This window comes from Antrostomus carolinensis, unplaced genomic scaffold (genome assembly GCF_000700745.2).
Source record: "Antrostomus carolinensis isolate BGI_N321 unplaced genomic scaffold, ASM70074v2 scaffold22263, whole genome shotgun sequence".
Lineage (NCBI taxonomy): Eukaryota > Metazoa > Chordata > Aves > Caprimulgiformes > Caprimulgidae > Antrostomus > Antrostomus carolinensis.
Window position 1 is genome coordinate 2,853 of NW_010306139.1, and position 25,259 is coordinate 28,111.

Genomic DNA, 25,259 nt, shown 5'->3' on the forward strand with positions numbered 1-25,259 from the left:
TTACCATTATTCCATCCTGAAGGTAAAATCAGTGAAATTTTGAAAGTAAAAATGTATAACTTTGTTTAAACATGCACTAAATGAAAATCAAGATTTTGTCCTTGATTTCTGCTGATCTCCAGATTATTGTCAAAGGTAAATAATTGAATTATAACTTTTATTTTCATACAGGTCAATGGCATCCATGCTAGTGACTCATATAGATCATAAAAGTATGTTTCCAAGGAACGTGGGTATAGGTAGGCTGAACAGCTTGGGCTGGTTTATAAAAACGAGGGCTTCAAGCCATCTGCATTTACCATTCTTCTTTGTTCCAGCTGCTATTCTGCTCTACCAGTCACATCACCAGGGCAACATGGCATTTGCAGGCAAATACGAATTTGAAGGCGATGAGAACTATGATGACTTTGTGAAGAAGATTGGTAAGTATGTCCTGGGGTATAAGGTATAAGGGTTAATTTGTCAAAAATACTTCAAAAAAAAGGAGCATTTTTTACTGAAATGTGCTGAGTTCAACAGGGCCTAAGACTGGTAGGAGTGCTCTGCACTTTAGCAAGGAGAGTCAGTTTTCATTCTTACAAGCAGCACTGCCAGCCACAGGGAATAGTCCTGTTCTACAGAAGTGGTGTTCCTTTTCAGCGGCAACAGAATGAAGGGCCTAGATGCTTGTATAATTATCATGAAGGTCACTTTTTCTGTCCTTAATATTCATTGGTGGGAGTACAAATATAGTATGAAAATGCTTGTCAAAAATATTACACAGGAACAGGTTTCTGTCCATGCTTTCGGAAGACTGTGCAAACCTGTTTCAGAGAGTAGCCCATAAAAGCTCTTAGGGACACTATGATCTGTGCACGTAAGTTCAGTGCTTGTGTTAATTTATTTAAAAAGCAATAGCAAGTAGTAAATAGGTATGTGCAGCTATATAGCAAAAGCACAATTTCATACATGTTAAATTCTACACATCTGTATGTGTAGATTAAGTAGATGGAAATATTTATATATACTTGGTATCTATACATTTATTCTGTGTTTATTTTCTCAGGAAAAAAGAATGCAAGACCAAAACTTTTTATTTTAGCAAATGCATTCATGTACCTATATCTTCCTTTACACAAATAATTTAAACTCAGAGCTTTGATACTGCTGTAAAAAAAAAAGAAAACCCAACAAATCAGATGCTCAGACATCAATATCTGAGAACAAACATACTATTAGTATGCTTCAATTCAAATACAGCTGATAGACTATTAGATTTGATAAACTGTATTCGACTGATTAAGGTCTCCCCGGTGACAAGATTGAAATGGGAAGGAATTGCAAAATAGTCACTGAGGTGGTACAGAATGGAAATGACTTCACCTGGACGCAGCATTTTCCAGGAGGCCGCACCACGACCAACACATTCACAATTGGCAAGGAAGCAGACATGGAGACAATGGGTGGTAAAAAGTTCAAGGTAAATTAATTTATCTCTTAGGTTCTACACTGTCTCAATTGTTTTTTAATTTAGGGTGAAAATCAAATCTGTCTCAGGGATATCTTCCTTAAGTTTTGGTTTTTTTTTTTCATCTGCCATAGCTTAGAAACATGTAGTATTTCCCCCCATTTCTTGGTGGCCCTAGCAAAATATCTAAATCTGATTTTAAAGAGAGATAGAGCTTCAGAACTGTATGTACTAGTAAAGAACAAGGGTAGAGTGTTAAGCATCTACTGGTGTCACAGCTCAAGCAAACATAATGCTCATTAAAACACTTAAAGAGCTGGTTGGCAGCTGTGTTATTGTCCAGCACCACACAGCAACTGCAGCACTCTCTGAGGGGAGTGCTACGATCCCTAGCTCTGCCCATGCCTGTCAGCAGGGCTCACCTTTTGAAGTCACCTGTGCCTCGGCCTTAAACAAAAGACTGTAAAGTGAAGGGGGGAAAAAAAATAATCTTTGTATCCTCTTTCTTGTTGGAAGTACAGAGCAACTTGCAACTTAAGCAGCCTCTAGCAAGAAGGAAGATTACACAGTATTAATCTGCTCCTGTAATGGACAAAATCTTGACACAAAACCTGCTGTAAAATGGTTGCTTTACCTACCATATTTTTCACCTATTTAAAGGGATAAGACAGTTTGGAACAGCTAAATTTTGCATTCGTGAGGTGTCCAGAACCCTACAACAGATTACTGGATAAATGCTTTATACATATGGAAGACACAGGAAAACCAGCAATTGCATCAGGGAGCTGTGAGAAACTGACAATAGCATTGCATGATTTCTAGAATGCTTTTTTAGTCTTACTTTTCTGATTATGAGAGAACAAAAAATGTTTTAGTTTTGAGAAATATTTATTAAACCTAACAGATAGAATAAGACAAAATTCTACTAGGTCATTTTACTGCAAACTTAACAATTTGAAATATTAGAAATTCCATTCTCTTCTTTTTGTCCCTGGGCACTTCAGCAGTCCAAAGCCTATTGTAGGCAAAGATGGAGGCAGAAGAAATACCTCACTGCCTTCTAGTTATAGTGTCACTAAACAATACATAAGCTCTAAGATGGTTTCCTTGTATCTAGTAAAAAACATCCACTCATCTCATTTTGCAAATTACTTTTTTCTCCTCTAAATATGACTGGCTAATCTGTGTTACTAAAAGCATTGGCAACTGACTAGTTATACAGACAAGACTGATTTTGTGATCAAACTACATATCTGAGCTGCTGTAGTATTTGGGATGTTCACAGTAGCGTTCTGGCATACTTCTGCCATACAGAAGCAGCTCTTAGAGCAACTAGCACATATTATAGTATAAAGGTGTGACTACAGACCGTGCAGTCATGTTCACCTATATGTAAATGAGCAAGATGAATTCTAATATAGTTAGAGGTATGAAACTCAGGATCTAGAGTAAAGATTCACACTACTTGTCCACAGTGACTTTGGTGCTGCTTGCAGGCAGGTTATTAGTACATGAGAATCCTACTTCAAAATTAACTCATACAATGATGCCTTTTACTTCACTGTCAAAACAAGAGAACCACAAAAAACATTGAGGACTGAATGAGAAGCATAGTCTGTAGTCAGATCATTCTTAGAACTATGGAGCTATATTGTCTGATCTATTGTATAGATATGGAACTTGCATGTATTATTAGATGAACATTTTTCTATTTAAATTGCGAACATTTAAGAAATAAAGCACAGCGATTTTAGTCTTGTTCATGAAGCTGCACGTGTAATACACAACTTCTGCTTTTTTAAAAGTAAAAACTTTAAGCATCAGGTGTTTACAGTGTATCTGAAAATATAAATGCCAGTAACCCCAGGGAACATTAAACCTTTCTATATACTCATTAAACCTTACTCTATTACAGGCAACTGTTAAAATGGAAGATGGGAAAATAGTAGCTGATTTTCCCAACTATCATCATACTGCAGAGATTTGTGGAGGAAAGCTAGTAGAGGTGAGTTCTCAAATATACAAATTAGTTTATAAATAAATAAAACCAAAACCAAACCTTTAGAGCAGCAGGCTTAAAATTTTTGAGTATAGAAAAAAATCTTTGTCTGAAGTAAAGCAAAACTATTAAATAACTTTCTCCTTCAGTCTAGATAATCTACAATTTTGTGCAGGTTTAATCCAAAATGTCAATAAACAAATGTTTAATCATATATTTTTGATAAGTTTGAAATGTAGGCATAAACACACAGTTTTAGAGCTGCTATATTCCCAAACTGACATGTCTTTGACTGTATTCATTGTCCCTATGCCCCAAGAAGATAAAATAATTTATATAAAACTTTTTGCTTACTACTTACATGTTTCTATAAAGTTATTAACTTTGTTTCATTCTTAGAAAACTATCTATCTGCAAGTCCTCACAGAATTTCAGTACAACCCTATTTTCTTAGTCTTACCAAGGGGGAAAAAAAAAACCAAACAAAAACCCAAAAACTACCAAACCAAAAGAGGCTGGATTTCAAGTAGTATCCTGTTTTATCAACAAAAAGGCAACATAGCTTTGGAAGATTACAGAAGCTAAAATACTTACAGTAAAACTTGTAAAACAAATAGGATTGTCAATCATCACGATTTGAGTCTCAAAATTTTTCCTGAATTGACTTATGTCTGTACCAGTTATGTATGTCTAAGTACATCTTCAACAGAGACTAACTAGAAGTTATGCTGTGAATCAAGAAAGGACATTCTCCATCCCAGGAAGTGATAGTGTCAATCATTTATTGCTTTTGGAGAACAATTATCTCACTTGTCTAAAACCCTAATAACTTGGAGTTGGTGAAGCCATGTCTAACAGGATACATTTACATTCTAACCCCTGTTTAGAGGTTGTGCTTGTTATGTAATAATATTTGTGCTGTGTATTTCAGAGTTGACAAGGACATTCAGCTTATTTTCCAGATATGTCTTCTACTAAAGTGTAAATGTTGCTTCAGTAAAGGACAGGTTCTGTGAGCCAGTCAGGAGGTCTTTTCATTTGTGACACTGAAGCTCTAATTGCATTGTTCAACCAAATTTCTGGTTTGTTCTTTATTCCAGATTTCTACTTCCTCTGGTGTAGTCTACAAAAGAACCAGCAAAAGAATTGCTTAAGACAGTAAAGACAGTCTCTTCCAGTACACTGAAAAACAAGCAACAATACAAATAAATAAAAGTGTTGATTGTCTTTCCCTCTTTCTTTGTGTTACAAACATGAAGAATTTTTTTCAGAGTAATGTTCTCCTCAACATTAATACTCAGACCATTCCTAAAGATCTGACAAATACTCAGAAAATCAGAATGCAAAAATCAGAAGATGCATCAAATCACTTAATGATGCTGCTCCCGTCTAAGTATTAGCAGTATATGATACATACTTGGCATATTCAAATGTTGTCTACCACCTACTTAATAGAAGCTCTATTCAGCTTCTGTCTAGAGAATAGGATAATGCTCTGCCCAAAGGGTACATCAAAATGCAAGACCCGATGAAAGTCTCTCGCCCTATTGCTGGTCAGAGAGCAGAAATTTAAGACTTTAAGAGAAAGTCAGTTTATCACTCATTAAACGATAGGCTTTCATCCTGCTATCATGGTTTTCTCAGTCACCAGTATCTTCTCTTGACCCAAATTCTTAGAGGACATTTAAGGTTTTACAGACAGACTCCTGCAGGAAAATTTGGGAGTGTCTTATTTTCTCAATGCAATCCTGTTGTTTACACACAGTGCATGTTTTCTTGAACACAGTAAGAATTAAGTATAACAGTTTTTGGATTCACTGTTCCAAATCACTTCTGGCCAATACCCAACCCACAAAGCTTTTCCCTTTTCAGACTCCTTTTTCCAGCTGTCTTGCCTTCTGGATCCACCTAGTTGCTTGCCCTCACAAGCTAATCAGTATCTAGCCAAGGCATGTGTCTTATGTGCACAGAAGTTCATTGTCTGATAGGCCTATGCACATGACTGATTAATGCAAAATACCTGAAATGATTGGAATTAAAAAAGGCTTTTAATTACTTTTTATACTTTCCCTCAATAAAGATCCTTGTGGGTCACTTCCAACTCACAACATTCTGTGATTCTATGATTCTAACAGAATTTTGTTGAATTACAGCCTCTGCAGCTATATGATGTCATATCAAGAAGTAATAAGGAATCTCTTCAGGCTTACTCCTCATTTCAGTTCAAGTTAGCTAATACATTCCTCCGCCAATAATAATGTACCATCTTCAAACATTTGGGTTTAGAATGTGCCCATCATATTTAACACTTAACTAACTACACAGAATTACCTGTAGAATTAGGCACAGGTAAACACTGGGAAAGTGCTATATGAAACTAATGCTCATGCTTGAAGTAAAGGATGGTGGTGTTCTGTCTGAACCATTCATGCCCACAAGAACCAGCTCTGAAGGAGATGATGCTGATACCTGGTGATTCCCTCCCTGCTTTGAAAACAAAATGGAAGCAGCCACCACTAACTCCAGTTCTACAAGCAACTACATTTTGCATTGTGCAACTGGCACATTCTGTTTTTACATTTTACATGTGATCAAGTAACTCATTATACAGACAACAATGCTTTGAAAAGAAAGGTGGGATTTTTATCTAGGCTCTCCAGAAAGCATGTAAGGGGTGCTTTCCCATGGGGAAGAAAGCATTACTGCCTTTTCAACTGGAGCATGTTGTTTAGGCTTGTCTTGAAATGGCAGTACAGAAAGCAAAATAAACACCCCTTAAAAAAATACTTGTGCAAAATTATCACTAATAATCCATCAATGTTTGTCCCACATTTGCTAGTAGTATCTAGGCTTCTCAGTAAAAATTGGCACTAAGCTAAGTTTTATTAAGCAGCACCTGTGCACTTTACTGATGCATTGATTATACTGATCAAAGAGCATTATATCAGCTTTAAGTTGTCCACTACAGTGTGTAAAGCTTACTGAACCAAAAGGATCAAAGTGGCTTTGACAATTTTGCAAACACCAAGTTGTAACTTTCTCACAAATGGGGAAATGGTTTCTTTCCTATTTAAAAAAGCAGCAAGCTGCAGCCATTAGATTTTTTTAAAAGTAAGTTAATTTTAACCTTTGATGCCTGGTCAGCATGAGCAGACTTTTTTTCCACCTGTTTCCCTGCTGCAGCTCTTGTCAGGACTCACTAGTACAGTTTAATTTTAATGCCAGCTGTTTGGTTACATCTGCAACATCCTCCCACATTAAAAATTAATTCAGCTTTGCATACACCTCTGCAGCTCTCTCAGTAATTGTGGCAAAAAGTCTTCAGAAAAATGTCTTTAGGTTGGCTGAGCTCTTCTACATGTGCTCTTCCTGAGGAGATGTTTTCACAAAAAAACCAAACAAACCCAAAACCATGAAAAATATTTACTTCAAAATTAAAGGTGTAGAATTGGCACCAACATTTAAAGCATTCTGGAGAGAGCTGTCAATCAAAGCAGTATTAGGCCAGCTCAAATTCTCATAAATCTTTTCCCTTTCAGAGTCTGCTGTTGGACTTAATCTGTCCCAACTCCATCCATGATACAATGGCACAAATAGACCCTAGAACTCACTGGACAATTCCTGCTTAGAAGACACAATCACCAGAAGAAAGATTGAACATACAACCGCATTCTCCTATTCAGCCTTTCGCTCTCCTCAGGTAAGATGGCACCCCCAAGACACATGAGCTGGAACAATCCGTTCTTATATTATGTCCCTACCTTGTCTCTACACGTTTTCTGCCTGTTTGTTCAGCCATCCCCTCATTCCACTTTGTACTTCCTTATATACACCAACACTCCATTGGAATAGGATCTTATTTCTTGTGCAGTGACCAAATTCCTGATCTGCCTATTCCTTCACAATTTATTATTTGGCAAGGCCTTTCCATCACATTTGTCTTACCACTCTTCTGTTCTGTAAAATTTTGAGCGCTTAGTTCAAGTATTTTTAAGGTATAGATATATATTCTTTGTTGGCTCTTAAAAGCTAAGCAGGGAACGTAGAAAGCTTTTTCACAATTAAGCATGATGGTGGTCCAAAGTGTAACGCTGCACATTACAGATTATAAGGTGATAAAAAACAAAGAAAAAACCACAACAGTACTGCCACATCTATATTGTTCTTTACATCTGTCAAATTACATAATAAAAAAATGCACCAAAGTCTTATGAAAATAAAGTTTAATATAAATAAAAAGCCAACAATAAAAGATAAACTAAGTTCTTTAAACTTACAGACTAATTTCTGGAGAGTACTGCCTCCTTATTTACAGTTTGCATTTAAAAACAAACAAACAACAAACCGACCAAAACCGAGAAGATTCCTCTAGCCTGCCAAATGGAAGAAATTATTAATTTGATACCAAAAGTTGCATTCTTGGAAGACAGTTATACAAACACACATTAGCATTTTTCCTTTCCACCCTAAAACACTCTTAAAAACAATTATCTAAAAATATAATTTAAAACAGCACTGCAACACATGACTTTAAAAAATTGCCCCAAGTCAGTAAAAGCATATTGCACATTGCTTGTATTGCTGTCCTGAGAACCTTCAGAGAAAAGACAAACCAAGAGTACTTACTGCCTTCAAAGACATTTACAATAGTGGTTGCATATATCAAAACTAAAGTTTCACATTTGCAGAAATCCATTGCTTGTAAATACATTAAACATTTTAAAAGTCTATATAGTTTTTTGAACCATCATCTCTGGTTTCAGCTGAAAAAGAAACCCTTGGATATGTGACAGTAGGTGCATGTCTCATTGCAAAGCAGCAATATAATCTTCAGTTTATCAGCTGTGTTTTCCAAGAGAATTCCAAGATGGTACTTAAAAAAAACTAAGTCAGCATTGTCATCAAACTCTTAATTTCACAGTAAAGTTAACCAGTTCCATATCTTTTCCCCCATTAACACCAGTTCCCTCTGTCCTGATCCTGAACTACTGCCACAAGTCACTGAGTCCAAAAAGATGAACTGAAGGCAGTGAACCTTTAAAGAGTTTCTCTAAGATTTCTTCAAGTAACATTAAATCCCTGATAAAGCTCATGAACAGTTTTACTAACAGTCTCCAGTCCCAAAGGCAGCAGCATGTTAAAGACCTAAGAGATGATTTAAGGTTGTTTTTGTTTCTAAAATACTTGAAGGCAGAGTTCTGTTCAGCAGCACAAAATTTAGATTCCAATATAATTGTAAGTAAAACGTTATTTAATAGTCTTCTAGCCTATTTTTATTTATTTCCTTTTATTCTAAAGTCTTACTCCTAAACTATCACTCCTACTCAAAGAAAATGGAATCCACATCAACGTTATCTGAATGAGCAAGTCATAAGGATTCTGTTTCTTCATGGTTTTCATATACACATCTTGTATCACACACAGGGTCTCTTCCTTAGCTTCTATTCATATAACTTTTTTTCTCCCATCAATATTTATCCATCAAAATACCCAGCTGCATATGACTACGGACTACTGAAGTAACTACTGCCATAAGCCACGGAAATGCAGTGTCTGGGCTCTGTTCCTAGGGCCACCTGCACAGCGATGGGCGTCTGTGCAGATGGCCAAAGGCTGGCTTCAAGATCTGCATAGGCGCACAGCGAGCTGTCAGCACTGCCAGCAAGCAGACTGCTGGGCCTCTGGGCCTGTAAGGAGTTACGATAAGCAGAGCACAAATCTTGCACTGGCCACTGGAACTCGGAAAACGTAGCCGATTGTTGGGCTAAAGGGTGATAACTAGATTGCTGGAAGAGAACTTGAGTAGTGGCTTGATGGCTCAGGTTTCCCACTGCTTCCTGTTCTTGATTTTGAATTGTTACTTGTTTTTCTATGCTTCTGGCTTCTCTGATGTCATTCTCATAATATCTGAAACAAATAAGACAGATTTATCAGACAGAGAAATTCACAGAGCTTGAATATATCCCAAAGTTTTCACCAGTCAGACTACATCATCAGCTTTTTGTCCCTAGCTATATATGGCAATCCTCAGGTGCTTTCACAATTCCTTTCTTAATTATCCTGCTGCAATCTTCACACACTAACAAAAAGCTTATGGATAATTTTGCATCACAAGCATGTTTTTATTGATGGACTGGTTATCTTGTAACCTTAAGTCCACAACACAAAGACATTTTTAAATAGTCTGGGTAAGTATTTGCAGAGTATTAAAGTGCATAGCTGTAAGGAAACAAAGGAAATTCCTGTTAGATATTAGGAAAAAATATTTTCACATTTCTGATTATTGTGAAAATGATGAAGCACTGGAACAAGTTGCCCAGAAAGGTTAGGAAGTCCTTTGAGCCAGTCACAACTTGACTAGACAACACCCCAAGCAGTCTGATTTAACTTCAGATGGCTCTGCTATAAGTAGGAATTCAGAAGTTATCTCCAAGGTCCATCATCACTTCCAAACTAAATCATTCTATTGTTTTTTTTAAATTTTCTGTTAAGACTGTATGTGCTCACACACCAGACCAGTATTGATGGATCACAGTCATGTCCTTTACTGGAAAAAACCCCAAGGATAGTTCTGCAGTGTCTCCCTACTGTATTTTCCATGTTAGAGATACACTGGTGTCTCTCTGCAGAAAGTATATTGCAGGTACAATAAGAAACAAAGGCGAAAAAGCTTTCATCAACCATCTGTAAAAGCTCCCATCCAATTGCATAGACAACCAGTACAAGAAAATGAACACTCCATTCCACATTGCAAATATTGCTAAAAGACAGTATTTTAGTAAAGTGACCTAATTTTTCCCTTTTATTCCTCTCCCCAGTTGAAGATGCAGATTACCAATGCAATATCCTACTATCATGGTAATATCTTAATTATAGTTAAACAATTACTTAAAAAAAAAATACTAGTATTAACATCTTCCTAAGAGCACAAACAGGTTACTTTTTTTCTGATCTTACATTAACATCATTTCAATGCATTGGGTAAGATGCTCCCCGGAATAACACGTTAGCAATTCAAGCTCTGTTGTCCAGGCAGGAGAAATGTGCATACAGAGACGCGAGGCACACACACAAGCTGCAGCAATCAGAGATGGACGAAAATAGAGGAAAGAGGGATCTACAAAAAAAAAAGAAGCAAGGATTATACCTTTACTAACCACTGCAGTGAGCCTATTATGTGTATGCATGGCAAACAGGACAAAATTAAATCCTCATCTTTGTTCCACACATCCCAGAGTATTAACTCATGACCAGAAAAAGCCTCTCAAAACTGGGTAAAGCTTTCCTGAAGATCTCTGTACTACTTGTTTGTAACTACTATCAAGGCTTCACTATAGTTTCTTTTGTTTCAGAAAAAGCCACGAAATAGACTATGCTGAAATCTGTAGACTGGTCTCAACTGAACCGAAGTTAGGTACTGACAATCAGGCACATTTATATTGGTGTTGAAACTGCCTTATGAGGATGCTGCAGTTCACTGCCTCTCACATGGGCAGATATTGGTAGCAATGACAAACCAAATCATTAAAAGCCCTGTCATTCTAAATGTGACCTGCACTGCAGCACAAGACCTTCTAAAAAATATAATTAAAGAAGATTCATACATTGAACTGCATTTCATCTGCAAGTCACAGCAGTTCATACTCTGTGGCAGATCAAAAATTAGACCCTATTTCAGACAGTCTCTCCAATTAGTGTTCTAAGCTGAAGAAAAAATTGATTTCTTCTAGAGATTTCTGAAAAGAGACAAGAGGCTCATGCGCAAGGAAAGGAACTGTACCATTTGCCATCTGAAATAGCTGCAAAGTGAAACCATTCTGCACAGATAGTTTTGTGCAATCTATATTATGAAAAGTTTTAAAGCTCTTTTTCAGAGTTTTGCCTTTGGCCAAATGGAAGATCACTAGCATAAAACTATACCTCTTACCTTGCACTGACACATCAAGGAAATAGTATGCATATTTCTCCAGAAAAGCTTTGATTTGGGTCGGTGAGGTGATCGGCCAGCCATCGTGAAGGTCATTTTCACCAATGGACACACAGAGGTAGTAGTCAATGTAGTGTGCTGGTGTTGGTAGACAAAGGTTCCAGTTGAACTTTTCCAAAAGCAGCATTTCCACTCCAAACAAATCTTTCTTGTTCAATACCACATTCACATTGCACATGTATGCCAGGTTATTTAAGTGCTCCAACTTTGGAATGTTATCTGCTCTTTCTTCAAATTTACCTGCCAGAAGAGATGGTTTCCAGATAAGATTTATCTTTATGATTGAGTGTCCAGAAGCCAACAAAGAACACTCCCAGAACTAGAAAGTCTATAGATAAAAGGTGCTTTTTAAAGATAGACAGGAAAATATAGTGACACAAGTAGGAAAGAAGCCAGACTGGTCAACATATTCCTATATCCTTTTCATGGTTTTGTTTGTTTGTTTTTAATTGTTTATATAGTATGGATGCCAAAACCAAGACTGTAGACTCATTAGGATTACAGATAGTTTTTCCTGACAGTAACTAGAAGCAGTTTGCTGAAGGGTATTCACTGAAGTGTGAAGAAAAAAAAGCAGTATATGGAGAAAATATGACAATAGATCTGATATTGAGGAAAAAAAACTCCTTTGGGTATGGAAGGTAAATGCACATGCTACAAAAAGGAAGACATTAAAAACCCTCAGGCAATACCACCTTTGCCTTCGCTGTTTCAGATTTTCTCTTTGTTCCTTCCCGTCTTGGAGGGCCTCATTAGCTAAGGTCACTGAAAGGCTAGGAGAGGTACCCTGTAACCAAGCTATTAACATAAATAATTCCTATGGGGTTAGGACAGAGCATATATTTTGAGAGTCAGGATAGCTAAGCAAAGCTGCATCTGTTTCTAAGTTGTATTTACCAGCCTACTGAAACAGGAATAGGCTCTAGCATAACTCAATTTTCACCAGTAGCTACAAAGTGCTGTAATTTTTGTACAGAAAAACAGGATCTCGCTCCATTCACCCTTTCATAAAAAGCATCCAATATCAGATTTAATTCTGAGGATTAGATCTATCAGTAACAAAGCAAGTGCTACTTTGCTACAAACGTAAGAAAGCAATGAAGTTATCTTAAATTCACACTGTTGGTTTACCAAGCCAAAAATGACCTATCTACCAGCCACTGCTTGTCCAAGAGCTAGCAACAAGCAATCATCAGTAATAAAAAGTTTCCAGTACAGCTTAAAGAACATCCCTGCTGCAAAATCCAAACCCATAGCTACTTGAAAGTACTCTGGAGCTATTCTTCCTCTTTGTTCTTGAGGTCATACGTTTCACAATTAATTCTTGCTTCAGTCATTCTTCCATTGCCTCTGCAAGAGTCCTCCTTTACCAACACAGACCAATTGACAAGATATAAGCATGTCATATGACTTCAGAGCATTCTCGTCAAATCTAAAAACAATTAAATCCAGCATTGCACAAGAAAATTATTTTAAAAGGAAGTAAGATCTTGCTATCCATTCAGGGCAGCAATTCCATGCAAAGTGTTTCTAATGTACTAAAAACCTGACAATTTTCTGTACTATTAGCAGCTTAAGTGTCTCTTTAAAATGGATTTTCCATCTCTGAGTCTGTTCAGGTATCATGGATGTGAAATACATGAAAAGTATAATATAGCAGCCACCCTACCATACAAGATCATAACGATAACAATGAAGAACAAAATTCATCCATCATATGAAGTAGAACAGGAAAGGATTGTGGGCACACTGTCAGTAGGAAAGCCCTTAAAACTCAGGAGTCTGTATACACATTCATAAATCTCCTTGTCACCTGAATTTAGAACTGTTTGAGAAAAATTAAGTTTGAGAGAGAAGTTAACCCTTTGTTCCCCCCCACACAAGGTGATGTCACAGCCTGATATAGCAATTTAAGAAGTATGCTAGCAGAAGTAGTAAAAACTACTGCGTGCCAAGGAAACTAAGGACAAGATCCATCATTCTGGTTTCTGTAAGTTCTGTTTCCTTCTTTCTTCCCACTATACCTTGGAAGTTTCAAAAGGTCAGACCATAGTCTGGAAAGCAGACTACCAGCACAGTAGTGTTGGGAAGGTATCATACCAACATAGGGCAAAGCTATTTATTTGACTTGATCAAGATCATTTTTCTTTTAAAGTTAAAATTAATTGACAACGGCTAAATTTAGTGACTTAGACTACTAGCTATTTATTATTTTCCCCTCCTGCTTTTCAAACACTAGTTCCTAGCTTTAATGTTAGATAACAGTGACCAGTGCAGCAATCTGGAGACTCTGAGTATAATTGTAGCTAGGTAAGTTGAAGAAAGAATCCAAAACTGAGTTGGGAACGGAGGGAGAGAAATCAACTCAAAAGTTTCACTTCAGATAACTGTAAAATTCGAATACGAGCTACTTTCCAAAGCAACATACAAGCAACTAGATCCCATTTTCTTTCCCAGTTCCACCTTGACCTAAATACTTCTTGCTTCCAAGTTTACCAAGCACTTCCCACCTATTTATTCCCACTGGAATCTGGAAAAGACAGTGAAAGTTAGTTCATTCCATCAGACCAAGGAGATCAGAGGCAAGCTGGGAAAAGCAAGTTTAAGATGTTTTTAAAATGGAGCCTGTCCTTTTCCAGTTCCTCAATTTCCCTGATTTAAAGATGTCAGAATATACTATTCCTATTTTTGTTTCTTCAGTTACACCAGAAACTGAGGATCTATGCACAGCATATTTATACTGAGAGAAACAGGATCTCCGGCATAATGGCTGTGAGGATATTAAAGGCTCAGGGAAGATGGTTGCAAGTCTAGTATTGACCAGACAAATAACACTGACTGGTTTAATCAACATCACACTTTGGGAAGAAAAACAAAGCTGTTTCAGCTACATTATCACCTGGAGTCTGAAGTTCACGAGAACTGCGTGCCCAAGTTACTTGCATGCTTTTGAAATGCCACTGTCAATGCCTTAAAAGTTTACTGTTGCATTCTGGGCTCCAGTTACTGGTACAACCATTTCGTTGCCACTAATGCCCTCAAAAAGTTTTGTTTTGAGGTAAAAATCATAAGCCTGTAAAGGGATGCTTAATGTAAGAAGTATATGGATGATGCAAATTTTTATACAAAGAGGCCTACTGAGGTCGATAGGACGACTAAAATAAGATGAACATGTCATGTAGGTTTACATTTGTGACCAACTTTTTTGTAAAATCTAAATAGATGGGGGCAGCATGGGACATTAAGTGTGCAGTATTGCAGTAATTAATGATGCAAAGATTTTCCAAGTTACTTTATATCATGTTCTGTCCCACTCTGAATTCTACAATCAGATGCTCCCCCAGAAAAAAAAGTGAGTGCTTTTTATGTTACATGTTCACACTTTTGTTTTGACGTATGAAGCCAGTGTAAATCTTGCCAAAGAGTACAGGCTTAAGTTATAAAGCGTACATTTCATTAGTCCATTTGTCACATTACCAAAACAGCCTATCAATTCATGCCAGCATTTCACTGGGAAAAACTAAAGGTCTCAGATAAGCACCACTGCTATAAGATGCACCCCGAAGAACTGATTCAAGCACTGGAGGAGGCAAGTGTCACTATGTACACCTGGGTACGCAGCATGCAGTTCAGACTGATAACTGGCAGGTCGTGTAGACGATCTTCCTGGGATTTTACATGGGTAGCAAAACAAAAGCAGGACGTGCAGGCAATTTGTTTTATTACATTTTCAGAGTCCTTGAGACCATGAAACAAAAAGGACTGCCAATGTAAAGAGTCATTAAAGTGTAAGTACTTTTTGTCCCATAAACAATTAAAATCAATGTAAAAGATGGATAAACCAGTTAAGCCCATCTAGCCCAGCATAAAGAAAAGAACTGCAGCTGCTTACACAGCTGAAGGACTACTTTTCTTTATTCCTACATTGTTCCAGAAGGTGGTACAACAAACTTCTGAGACTCTCTCCCATGCCACCCCCAGACACAAACACAGCTTCTAACTGTCCTCTAAGCAAGGCAAGAAAAAGACAGGCTATTTTAGACTTAGCCTGCTTACTTCCTTTTTTTTGCAGTGTCTTGCAAAGTGAGCAGCCAGCAATTTTTCAACTGTCTGTACAACACCTAGCACACATGCAAGCCACTTAGCTCAAGGCACACTTGGGTTTTTAATGCCTTACTGTAGCAAAGTTTAATTACTAAAGAAAATTTTCTCTACAAGTTACAGCAACAGGGAAATTAAAAAAAAAAATCTAAAACTGCAGACTAAGTTTTGCACTAATTTGTATCCTGGACTGACACCCACTATTATCTTTTATTGAAAAAAAAGTAGCTCACCTGGCTTTGTCAGTTACCTGCTTGTGAAAGTGGGACAATAAATGGAGAATGGATCTCAAAGCACGGTCCAATGGAAAAGCTGCCTGATGTCTGACAACACCTCCACACAGTCAATGGAGGATTAGGTGATAAAGGATTATCCATGCCCTCAACTCAGCCCACTTAACACAGACATCTTGTCTTGCTCTAATTTCTTTTATTGTCCTGAGACAGACAGATTGGCAGATTAAGGAGTTGGGCAAAATAAAGCAAGGAAAACCACAAGAAATACCCAAGTACTCTATGAAGCAATGCAGCACAGGATGTGCTAAGGAGTAAGCAATCTTTGCTTAAAACAATACTCAAATTTAAAATCTGTTATCGTGTCTCCATAGCAGCAGAGCCCTCCTGAGGAAGAGGGGCTGTAAGAACTAGAATTGCTGGAATGTTCAGTGTCACTGAGAGGCTGAGAGAGATGTTGCTTTTCTCAGGTACTGAAGCACCAGCTACTGAAGAGGGTTAGTTCATCAGGGAAGAAAGGAGCAGTTTTTAAGACTCAGCTAGGATTTCACAGCAACAAGCAAAAAGTGCACTGCTTTAACTGAACTGATACATCCTAACACTACAGCCCCTATACAGCACAGTAAGAAAACTTACAGAAGAAACAGTTGCAGTGGTTTAAGACTTATAGCCCAGGTGCTTGATCTCTCCCCAGAGTTTACTGCTCCTGCAGCTGGACCATTTGAATGGATTGTGTCAGTGCATCTCATCTACTCTGGGGCAGCTGGTTTGCTCAGCTTTCAGCAGGCAATTTAAGCCAAGTAGCACTAAAGCAGATGGGACATCTTTGAACAATCCTTTTTTCTAAAAGAGCACTTAGGGCTGAAGCACCTTAAAATATCACAATCATTTTCTGTAATAAATTGCCTGATGAAGATGCAGTTTAGAACATTACAACCTGCTGCTGCTCAACAGTGCTCCTCTCCAAGAGGCTGCCTTCTCAGCTGCCAGGTGGAGTGAACGACAGTTCTTCAATTGCCTTCAGTTCGTTAAACTAGATTCACCCACTTACTAAAAACATCAGACTGCTTATTTTGTCTGGAGAAAAAGCAGAGCTTACTTAAAGCACTGACTTGCCTAAAGACCACCAGTTCAAGCTGCCCAGCCTTACTTCTCACCAAAAGCCAGCATCTCCCTGACCTAACAGCAGTCAACCTGAGCAATTACTAGTCCCCCTCAAGCAAGGACAGATGCATTGTCCTGAGCAATTAAAACCACTGGGCTTCACTAATGATCCTGCAGCAGGAGGAACCTACAACCTCTTGTATTAGCACAGTTAGACCTAAGAAAGAAGTCCTCTTTTTTTTTATCATGTACCTAGCCAAAACATCCACACGGACCAGATCTTTCTGTATTACAAAAATATGTTTAGTTTACAATTTTGATTTAGATAATGAAGTTTCCCTTAATGCAAGTGAAAGAGACAGACAATTCTAAACACATTCCTAAAGTAACTGTGACATCAGTTGTTCCAGCAACTTTTCCTTCTCTACCCCAATAGCTTTCAGTTCACCTTTAGATTACTGTGAACAATTTTTATCATTCTTTTTCAGAACCGATTCAGAGGAAATAATAACTATTGATGACATTAGTAAACTTCAAAGCTTTTATAGCTGTTCTGAGGAGTTAAACTATATGGCAGGAATTTCTAGATGCCTTCTCCAATTATTACATTGTGCATACACTGCAAAGAAACATACACCTTCCAGCTAGTGATCTGGATATTCAAGGGACACACACATTCTTCTCAACTGCAGCAAGTCCAGGCTGAACAATACTTGGCAGCTAGAGCAATCTGTTTGGAACAGTATTATCTCTCACTCCCTCATCTCTTTCACAATACTTACTGAAGTGGGAAGCACTATCATCATCATCAGTTTTCCTGTCTGAGGAAACTGATGAGCCAGTCAAAATGCATTTCTAGAGTACAGCAAGAGAAAGTAGCTCCTAAAGGACATCTAACGAAATGCTGTGTTCTCTCTCCATCATGACAGCACTGCTGTTGTGTGCTGTCAAAAATAGGTGATGACAATGTTTGTAGGTAAAGGAAAAAAAGAGACAAGTTTTTGAGATCGTTTACATCTGAGATAAAAGCAAACTTCAAAGCTAAACACAAGTTTTCAATAATTTATCTGAACTTAAAAATTGTCCTCAACTTGCATTTAGCTTAGGAGTTTGTTGCTTCAATTTCAGGAGTTGTGTGTCTAAAAGCTTCTCTACTGTGCCTCTCCCACCCTCCCCAAAACCCTACACTTACAGTAATTAGTGGGAATAAATAATCTTGCCTCTAACTACAACTCATCTTGATTGTAGTCTGCACACTACCCTTAATCTTTTGCTCTTCCTACAGTAATGCTTTGCAGGAAGTTCCAATTACTGCATTTGTGGTAACAAGAGACTAGTTTTATTCTTCTTTGCTACAATGAAAACTTTCAAGGTGACTTCAGGGCAATACTTCTGACTTACTCAAAATCTTTTACTACAAAACATAAAAAAGAAATCATAGTACAAGTTTTTGTCTATTTAATATAATTTTGAAAGTCACAAACTAAACACTGGAATTAGAATTTAAAGTAGCTTTTCCTGACTTGACTTGCTTAACTTTGAACTACACATACCAAAAAAGAATATCCTTATTGCACATTAAGATGGCCCAGACAGTAAACAACAGAGCTTACTATACTCCCAAAAGTCTCCACACTGAGCCCTAGCATTTTAAACATTAGCTATACAAGTTAATTTGGCATTAATTTTGTGCAAAGCTGCTTTGGTTCAACTTTCAGTGTTTTGTTTCTACATGTTTACAGTAACAGACCTTCTCCCTTTCCTATAAGGGACGATATAATTCCAGATCAGGATGTATACATGCTACTGCATTGCTGTAACCTTAATTTTAGAAAGATTCTCACACTCATTAGCTCACTAGACTTAGGCTTGTTCTTTTAAGCAAACTGTTTTTTTTTAAAACAAACAAACAAAACAACAACAAACAAAAAACAGGCAGAAGTTGTAGGACATTTCCCTCAACTATTATCATAGGGCAGTTTGTGAACTTCCTTTTGCTTCCCAGTTGCATAGAGGTGGCCTAAGGTTGCATTTCATTTTAGTCATTTACATAAGGAAAATCTTGAAAGCTTTTTTGCTTCTTTTTAAACCCTAGAAGCTACACAAGTCAGCAGTCCAACTCTCCCAATCTCATACACTGAGCCTCTACCCAAGATCTTACCAGTACACCAACTCTGACAATTCATACAAAGTTTGAGGGTACTGTTTTCATCCTACCTGCACGTCACTGGAAACAAACTATAGCTATAAATTCTTCCTCTAAATCCAAATGAAAAGTTATTAGAAAAACTGCTGAAGCATCAACTTTATGCTGGGGAAAAATGGACAAGAAGTATGCTTGAAAGTGTCAGATTTATCTAAAGAATCTATCTTCTTTTCACAAAGGTAACATTCATTCATGAACTTGTGAAAATAATAACACCAAACCCAAAAATCAGCAGTGCTGCAAGGCATCTTGTTAGCAAAACAAAACAAAAAAGTGGTCAGAAAGCTGAAGGACTACACCTCTGAGCAGGCATCAGTCTCCAGGCTACCTGGACTTGGTATTTAATTCAGTCTGATGTGTTTGAAATTAAGGGTACAGTTTCATAACAATCTACAAAACGGTCCTAGCCCCTCTCCCCTCCATTGCAGCAGCTTGAAGCTGGTCTAACCCTCAGAAAAATACCTCTCTGGTAAATAAAGAAAACACTTCCTCAGCTGGGATGGTTTTCTGCCAATCTGCTGGTCTGGAGGAGCTCACCAAGGGTTCAGATCAGCAGAACTACAATATCCAATAGTCACCTAGGCTGCCATAAGACTGTACCTACAGCAACCGTTTACATTCTTCTTTGTTCTGATTTTAATATTGGCCTTTTTTGCAACATGAACCACTAACTGTTCCACATAATTCACTATCTTCTTTGGAGTCAGATAGACAACAATGCTTAAATACACCAAGTGTATGGGGTTTTTTATTATTTTACTATTATCTCTGCAGAATAAGCCTTCAGAACACAACCAACAAGGAAAAACAATCCTATGTCCTGAGGGGTAAACACATAGTATCATCTTCTTTCCTCAATTGCTTCTGTTTCTCCATAATGTTTTTTTACCTTAACCAATATGACTACTTGCACTTTTCAGCCCTTAATGCTAGGAGTTTGCATAACTTCTGTTGTCTGCAGTAGTGCATTGTTCTGCATGGCTCCCATATGGCAGGATAATTTCTCTATAACCTAGAAACAGAGTTCCTAAGTCTGCAGGGGTAGACTGCAATTCCTTGAGGCACCAGTCTCACCTTCTTCCACTTGCACAGCACTGGCTGCAGAGATTATTTCAAAAAAGCACTAATAACCAATGTTCAAGATAATTTGCTAAATGGATGCCAATACTGAAACTCCAGTATTACACATTAATGCCAATATATCTGATAAGGGCCCAGAACAAGCAATATGCATTTCAGCATCATCAACACATCCACCAGGTGCCTCAATAAGCAAAGTTTCCTTTGGCCCATGTATAAGAAACCTCTTATTTGCAAGGAACTGATTATGCCCAGTGATCACCACAGAGCCACAGATTGTCCAAGGACAGATCTCCAGGAGAGGCTGCATGTTACACAGATATCATTCCTTACTACCAACTCTTCCTTGGAACTACCCTCTCCCAGTCTTGCCATTTCCTTCCCACCCCATCATCCACTGTCTTCATTGTCCTCTTCCACTAACCCAGCTTCAGCTGCCCAAACTTCCTCTCCATATCAACACCAGCATACAGATGTGTAGCACAAGCTATACAGTCGAGCAGTTTTTTTAACAGACTGCTTTATGGCTTGACTTGGACTTCATTAAGCCTTACCCTAAGTAGGTGGAAGCTGCTAACACAGAAAAAACAGCACATGGTATATAAAGAAAACAACATCTGCTCATTAAAAAATGCCTTAAAAGCAGCCAACTTACTTGCTAGGAGAAGACAGGCAAATGAAATTATGTGCAGATCCTTGACAGTGATATCGTAGCGATCCATAAGGAGGTCAAGTAAACAGATAGCGAGGTGCCGTGTCGTAGGCCAGAGATTGCAACAGTTGCTGAGGGCAGTCAAGAGATCAACGAAGTATTGACGCATCCCAATCTGTGGTGAACGACCCTTGTATATAGGCATCTTGAGTTCCTATGGGGGGGAAAAAAAAGGGAGGAAAGTGAGGTACTGAAACAAATACCATTTCAGTGTCTGGAATTCCAAACCAACACCCATCACCTACTATGGCAAATGCTTTGAAGCTACAACACTATGACTGACACAGAAATCAGGGCTGGATTACTGCATGTTTTGACAGTCGGTTAACTTCTAGTACTTTGGTCATCCATGCACTTTCCTCAAAAGCATTAAACATGTGGTTAAACACTGTAAATTGCAGTTTAACCCAGGAAAAATTTGCTGTTGCTTTCGGGTTTTCAGAACACCAAACTTTGTGGCCATGAAAATTCTTCCTGAAGGACTCCCTTTTTAATTTTGCTCACCCAAATTGGACTGTTAAATAAGGTTTTAACAGAGTTCCATAGGCAAGAAGGGCAGGATAAAACACTCTGATATTGCCCCTTCCTCAGTTGCCCAAGTTACTCATCCTCTGCCAAAAAAAATGTGTAGGTCTTTAGAATAAATAACATCTATCTAACATTAAAAAAAAGAAAATCAAATGGTGCATTGCTGCAGCAAGAAGCAAAAGTAGACATTAACAAGAAAAAAAACATAATGGGAAAATGACTAGACTTTTCTAATTACAGCAAATTCCAGTATTTTCTGTAGTAACCTATTTCAGCAGTATAAAAGCTAATTATTGAACTTACAGACTCTTTCACATGTAATATATGAAATGTCATTTTGAAGGCAGAATTATATAAGTTTTTGATCTACCTATGCTAGATCTTCACCTACAAGGGTTTTTACACACAAGTTTGTAGCCACTATGCAAAGAGTAGGTTAAAGAAAGGAGTGAAGATCCTTGGGAATACCTGCAACAAGATAATGCTACTTAAAAGTTGACACTTTCACTTTAGACATGGTCATATACTAATGCAGTCACCATGGCCAGACCTGGATTAAAATGGGCTGAATACATGTTGACAGGCATGGATTAGAAAAACACTGTTTCAGCAAGGTAATACATCATTTTTGTATTACATATATGTGAAAATAAATTAGAAGTAGTACAGTGCTGCAAGACAGAAGTGTTTTATAGTGGAATACATAGTAGTTAGCTCTATTAAATAAATCCAGGCGCTTTAAAAAAAAAAAATTGTTCAGAGGAAGTATCTGCACTGGCTACTCCACTTAGAGAAGTCAGAGGCAGCACCTTGCACAGCCAGCACGATGGCTGCCCACACTCCTTTCATCCCTGGAAAAGGAGACATTCCACAAGGAGGTTTAATTTATCAGGAAAAAATAGCTACACAATCAGGCTCAGAGGGGTGCACATAACTGGAAACCAGGGAGGCTCCAGAACGACAAGCAGCTTACAATGACAGCAAGCCCAGTGCTGTTCCGGATGATTGCTTCCCAGGCCTTTTCAAAGAAAGTCAGTGAACAAACACATTCCGGGCTGAACAGACACATGCTGTGGACGGGCAAACAGCCCTTTGAAACCTGGGACAGCCTTCACTGGGGGATTATAAAGAAATCACCCACCAGTAACAACTTATAAAGCAGGGAGACAACGGAACATGTTCCCCTCCCTTTGTTTTATACCCAGAAAACCTCCATAAATTTGATTTTTTTTGATTGCCTTTATGAGATTTCAATCCATCAGTACAACTGACAGATTCAAAGCAGGAATTCATAGCATACCCATATCACAAATGTTCTGGCAGAAATGGTTTCAAGCTCAGTGCTTACATCAGTTAAAAAAAGCCCCCCCCCCCTTTTTTTTTTAATATGTCTATACAAAGCCCAAGCTATCATAAGATCAGGTGGCAATTCTACCTCTGAAACATTTTGTTCTTCTAGGTGACTGGCAGGAGCTTCAAGGTTTTTGTTTTTTTTTTTATTTTTTCTTGAAATATCCTTCCTGTTTTAACAGCTGTCTCCCAGCAAAATTATACTATGTATTCTGAGGGCAGCATACATATTTAATGTGAAATTTACATTTAGACCATAACAAATGCAAGAAAAACAGTAACTCTAGTTATACATCTAGTCAAAAAATCTGACATGTCTAATTGTTACAGTTCAAGTGGCTGAGCATTAAAGGCTCAGAATAAAAGCAGAGATCCAGAGATCTGCATCTGAACCTCAGATGTTCAGAAGCGAGAACTACCCCTACTCAGCCCACTGCTAGAAAATTCAAAGACCAGTTAAAGCACTGAATTTAAGCCAATAGGATTGTTCCGCTACTGGTCTAACACAGATATTTACTCCCCTGTAAGACACCTGCTTTTTAAATATATTTATTTATTGAAAATCGGTTACTAGTACAGGGCATAAGTGAAAGGCATTCTCTTTTGTTCACCAAAAAACACCCACATGGGCTTCCATATAACGAGCCTCGATAGCACAGACAAGGTTCAACTTCAGGTTTAATGTTAGGAGGAACAGAGCCATGTGCTGTGGTTTCTTACAAGATCAAGTTCCTAGCTATTAATTGATGCAGGGTAATTATCTGTGTATAGGCAAGAGCCTTGCCCTGCACCACATCACAGGAAGCAGCTAGTAAGTAGTTCAGTAGGACTGCTTTTATACTGACAGAGTGGTCTTAAACGATGAGATTTTTCTTTTAGAGGAAAGTGAGTGGTACATAGTTTAACAATGCAAGAGCTGAATAGCAGGCTTACAATTATCAACACGGCTGTGGGTATGCATCCCCTTCCATCAACCCCCTGCAGAGTTCTTTAGCATAAGTTCATAAAAAAACCCCAAAATTGCTCCTTTGAATTAAGAAAATGCCTTTGCTGCTTTGGGGATGCTGATGCAGGATCAGCAAACATAACTCTATGGAAAAGCTGAACTTTTGGAGAGCAAGAATAAAAGAAATAGAGTCAAAAATTCAGCAATGGAAACTATCTCCAGTAAGACACTATGGAAGAAACTAGAAGTCCTGCTCTCTGCTGGAATTGCCCTTTCACATGCTGCTACTGCTTATCTTTGAACTGTTCATTTGTTTCTACTTGAATAACTTTGCTTTAGGCTACTGAGTAATTGCCACATTGAAATGCTAAAAGCAGCAGCACAATAAGCAGCTCACAGGTGTCTTGGAAATTACTTAACAAGCTTTGCTCAACATATTGATCAGTGTCTGTCCACAGAAAGCCTCCAGAATGGCAGAGCACAGCATTTAAAGGGATCACCACTTAATCTCAAAACGTGAAAAGTAAGGCTTGGACTAAGAGTCAGTCCTACGGGTAAAGACAATTTTTTAAGATGCCATCTCCTACCAGCTTCAAGACCAAAAGAAGAGAATAAGCATAAACATTTTAAGTGGTGTTAAAGACGCCAAGATCTTCCTCAGCAATCACATCTAAAAGCCGGCCAGACTCCAGACATAAGCCATTCATTCACTGCAGAGACACAGAGCTCACCACCAGTAACCTGACCACTTCAGCTGGTACCATTCATTACCTGAGCTCAGGAGACAAGATTTCATCTGTGGTTCAGATGGTTTTGTAACTGGGCTGAGCAAATGCACTTCAGAATCCATCCCTAAAAGAGTCACTAGGCAAACAAGACTTAAAGCCTTTGAGCAACCACGTGAAGGTTAGGCTGGCCATTTGAATTAAATGGCCAAATAATAATTGAAGCTGAGAGGAAGAAAACTTAACAGGATCACTTCCTGCAGCTCCCTTGAAGCAGCAGCTGGTACAGGCCAGTCTGCCCAGCATTTATCCTCATCAGAGTACCACATCAGATAGTTTGGTGTTCAACATGGCAAGAAATTCCACGCTTACATTTTCTTCTGTCCAATTTCTTCTCAGTAGAACTGTTTTCCCACTGATATAAAGCCAGTAATGAACTGACAAGCAGTCAGGAGAAAAAAGTTAGCAGTAGAAAAATTAGCAAGTGATGTGACACTATGGTAATAAATCACACTAATAATGATCAGTTCTCAGAACAAAAGTGGAATTCATCAAGGTATTTTAGGCTCACAAGCTTTTTGACAAGGATAAACAGAATCAAGAATATGGCCCCTGCTACCACAGCTAACAGATCTTAACCACCAATCCTAACCCAAAATCTGAAAAAAGCTTACAAATGATGAACAGGAATACTCAGTGAAGGTATATAACTATAGTTTCAACAAGACTTCCATGATTCTTCTTAATCCAGGGGAAAATTATATAAACCCAAGACACTGCTTGTGTGATATCAATATAAGGCACTCAAATTAAAATTTAACCCCCGCCCCTGCCACCCCCC

General features: G+C 38.0%; 2 protein-coding genes across 2 annotated transcripts in view; one reads left to right on the top strand and one right to left on the bottom strand.

Annotated features, from left to right (window-relative positions):
• The first annotated feature begins 312 nt into the window (after positions 1-312).
• FABP6 (fatty acid binding protein 6) lies at positions 313-4,652 on the top strand. Its single transcript, XM_010165032.1, has 4 exons — positions 313-422; positions 1,284-1,459; positions 3,363-3,452; positions 4,547-4,652. The coding sequence occupies exons 1-4, from the start codon at positions 356-358 to the stop codon at positions 4,598-4,600; spliced, it is 387 nt and encodes a 128-aa protein (XP_010163334.1). The 5' UTR covers positions 313-355; the 3' UTR covers positions 4,601-4,652.
• Positions 4,653-8,950: 4,298 nt separating this feature from the next.
• LOC104522674 (cyclin-J-like protein) overlaps positions 8,951-25,259 on the bottom strand; it is a 22,801-nt gene continuing 6,492 nt past the window's right edge. Inside the window, exons 3-6 of the mRNA XM_029084288.1 lie at positions 20,813-21,023; positions 11,374-11,673; positions 10,404-10,563; positions 8,951-9,353 (exon numbers count right to left, since the gene is read on the bottom strand). Coding sequence (XP_028940121.1) covers positions 8,951-9,353; positions 10,404-10,563; positions 11,374-11,673; positions 20,813-21,023 — 1,074 coding nt within the window. The remainder of the gene's footprint in view (positions 9,354-10,403; positions 10,564-11,373; positions 11,674-20,812; positions 21,024-25,259) is intronic.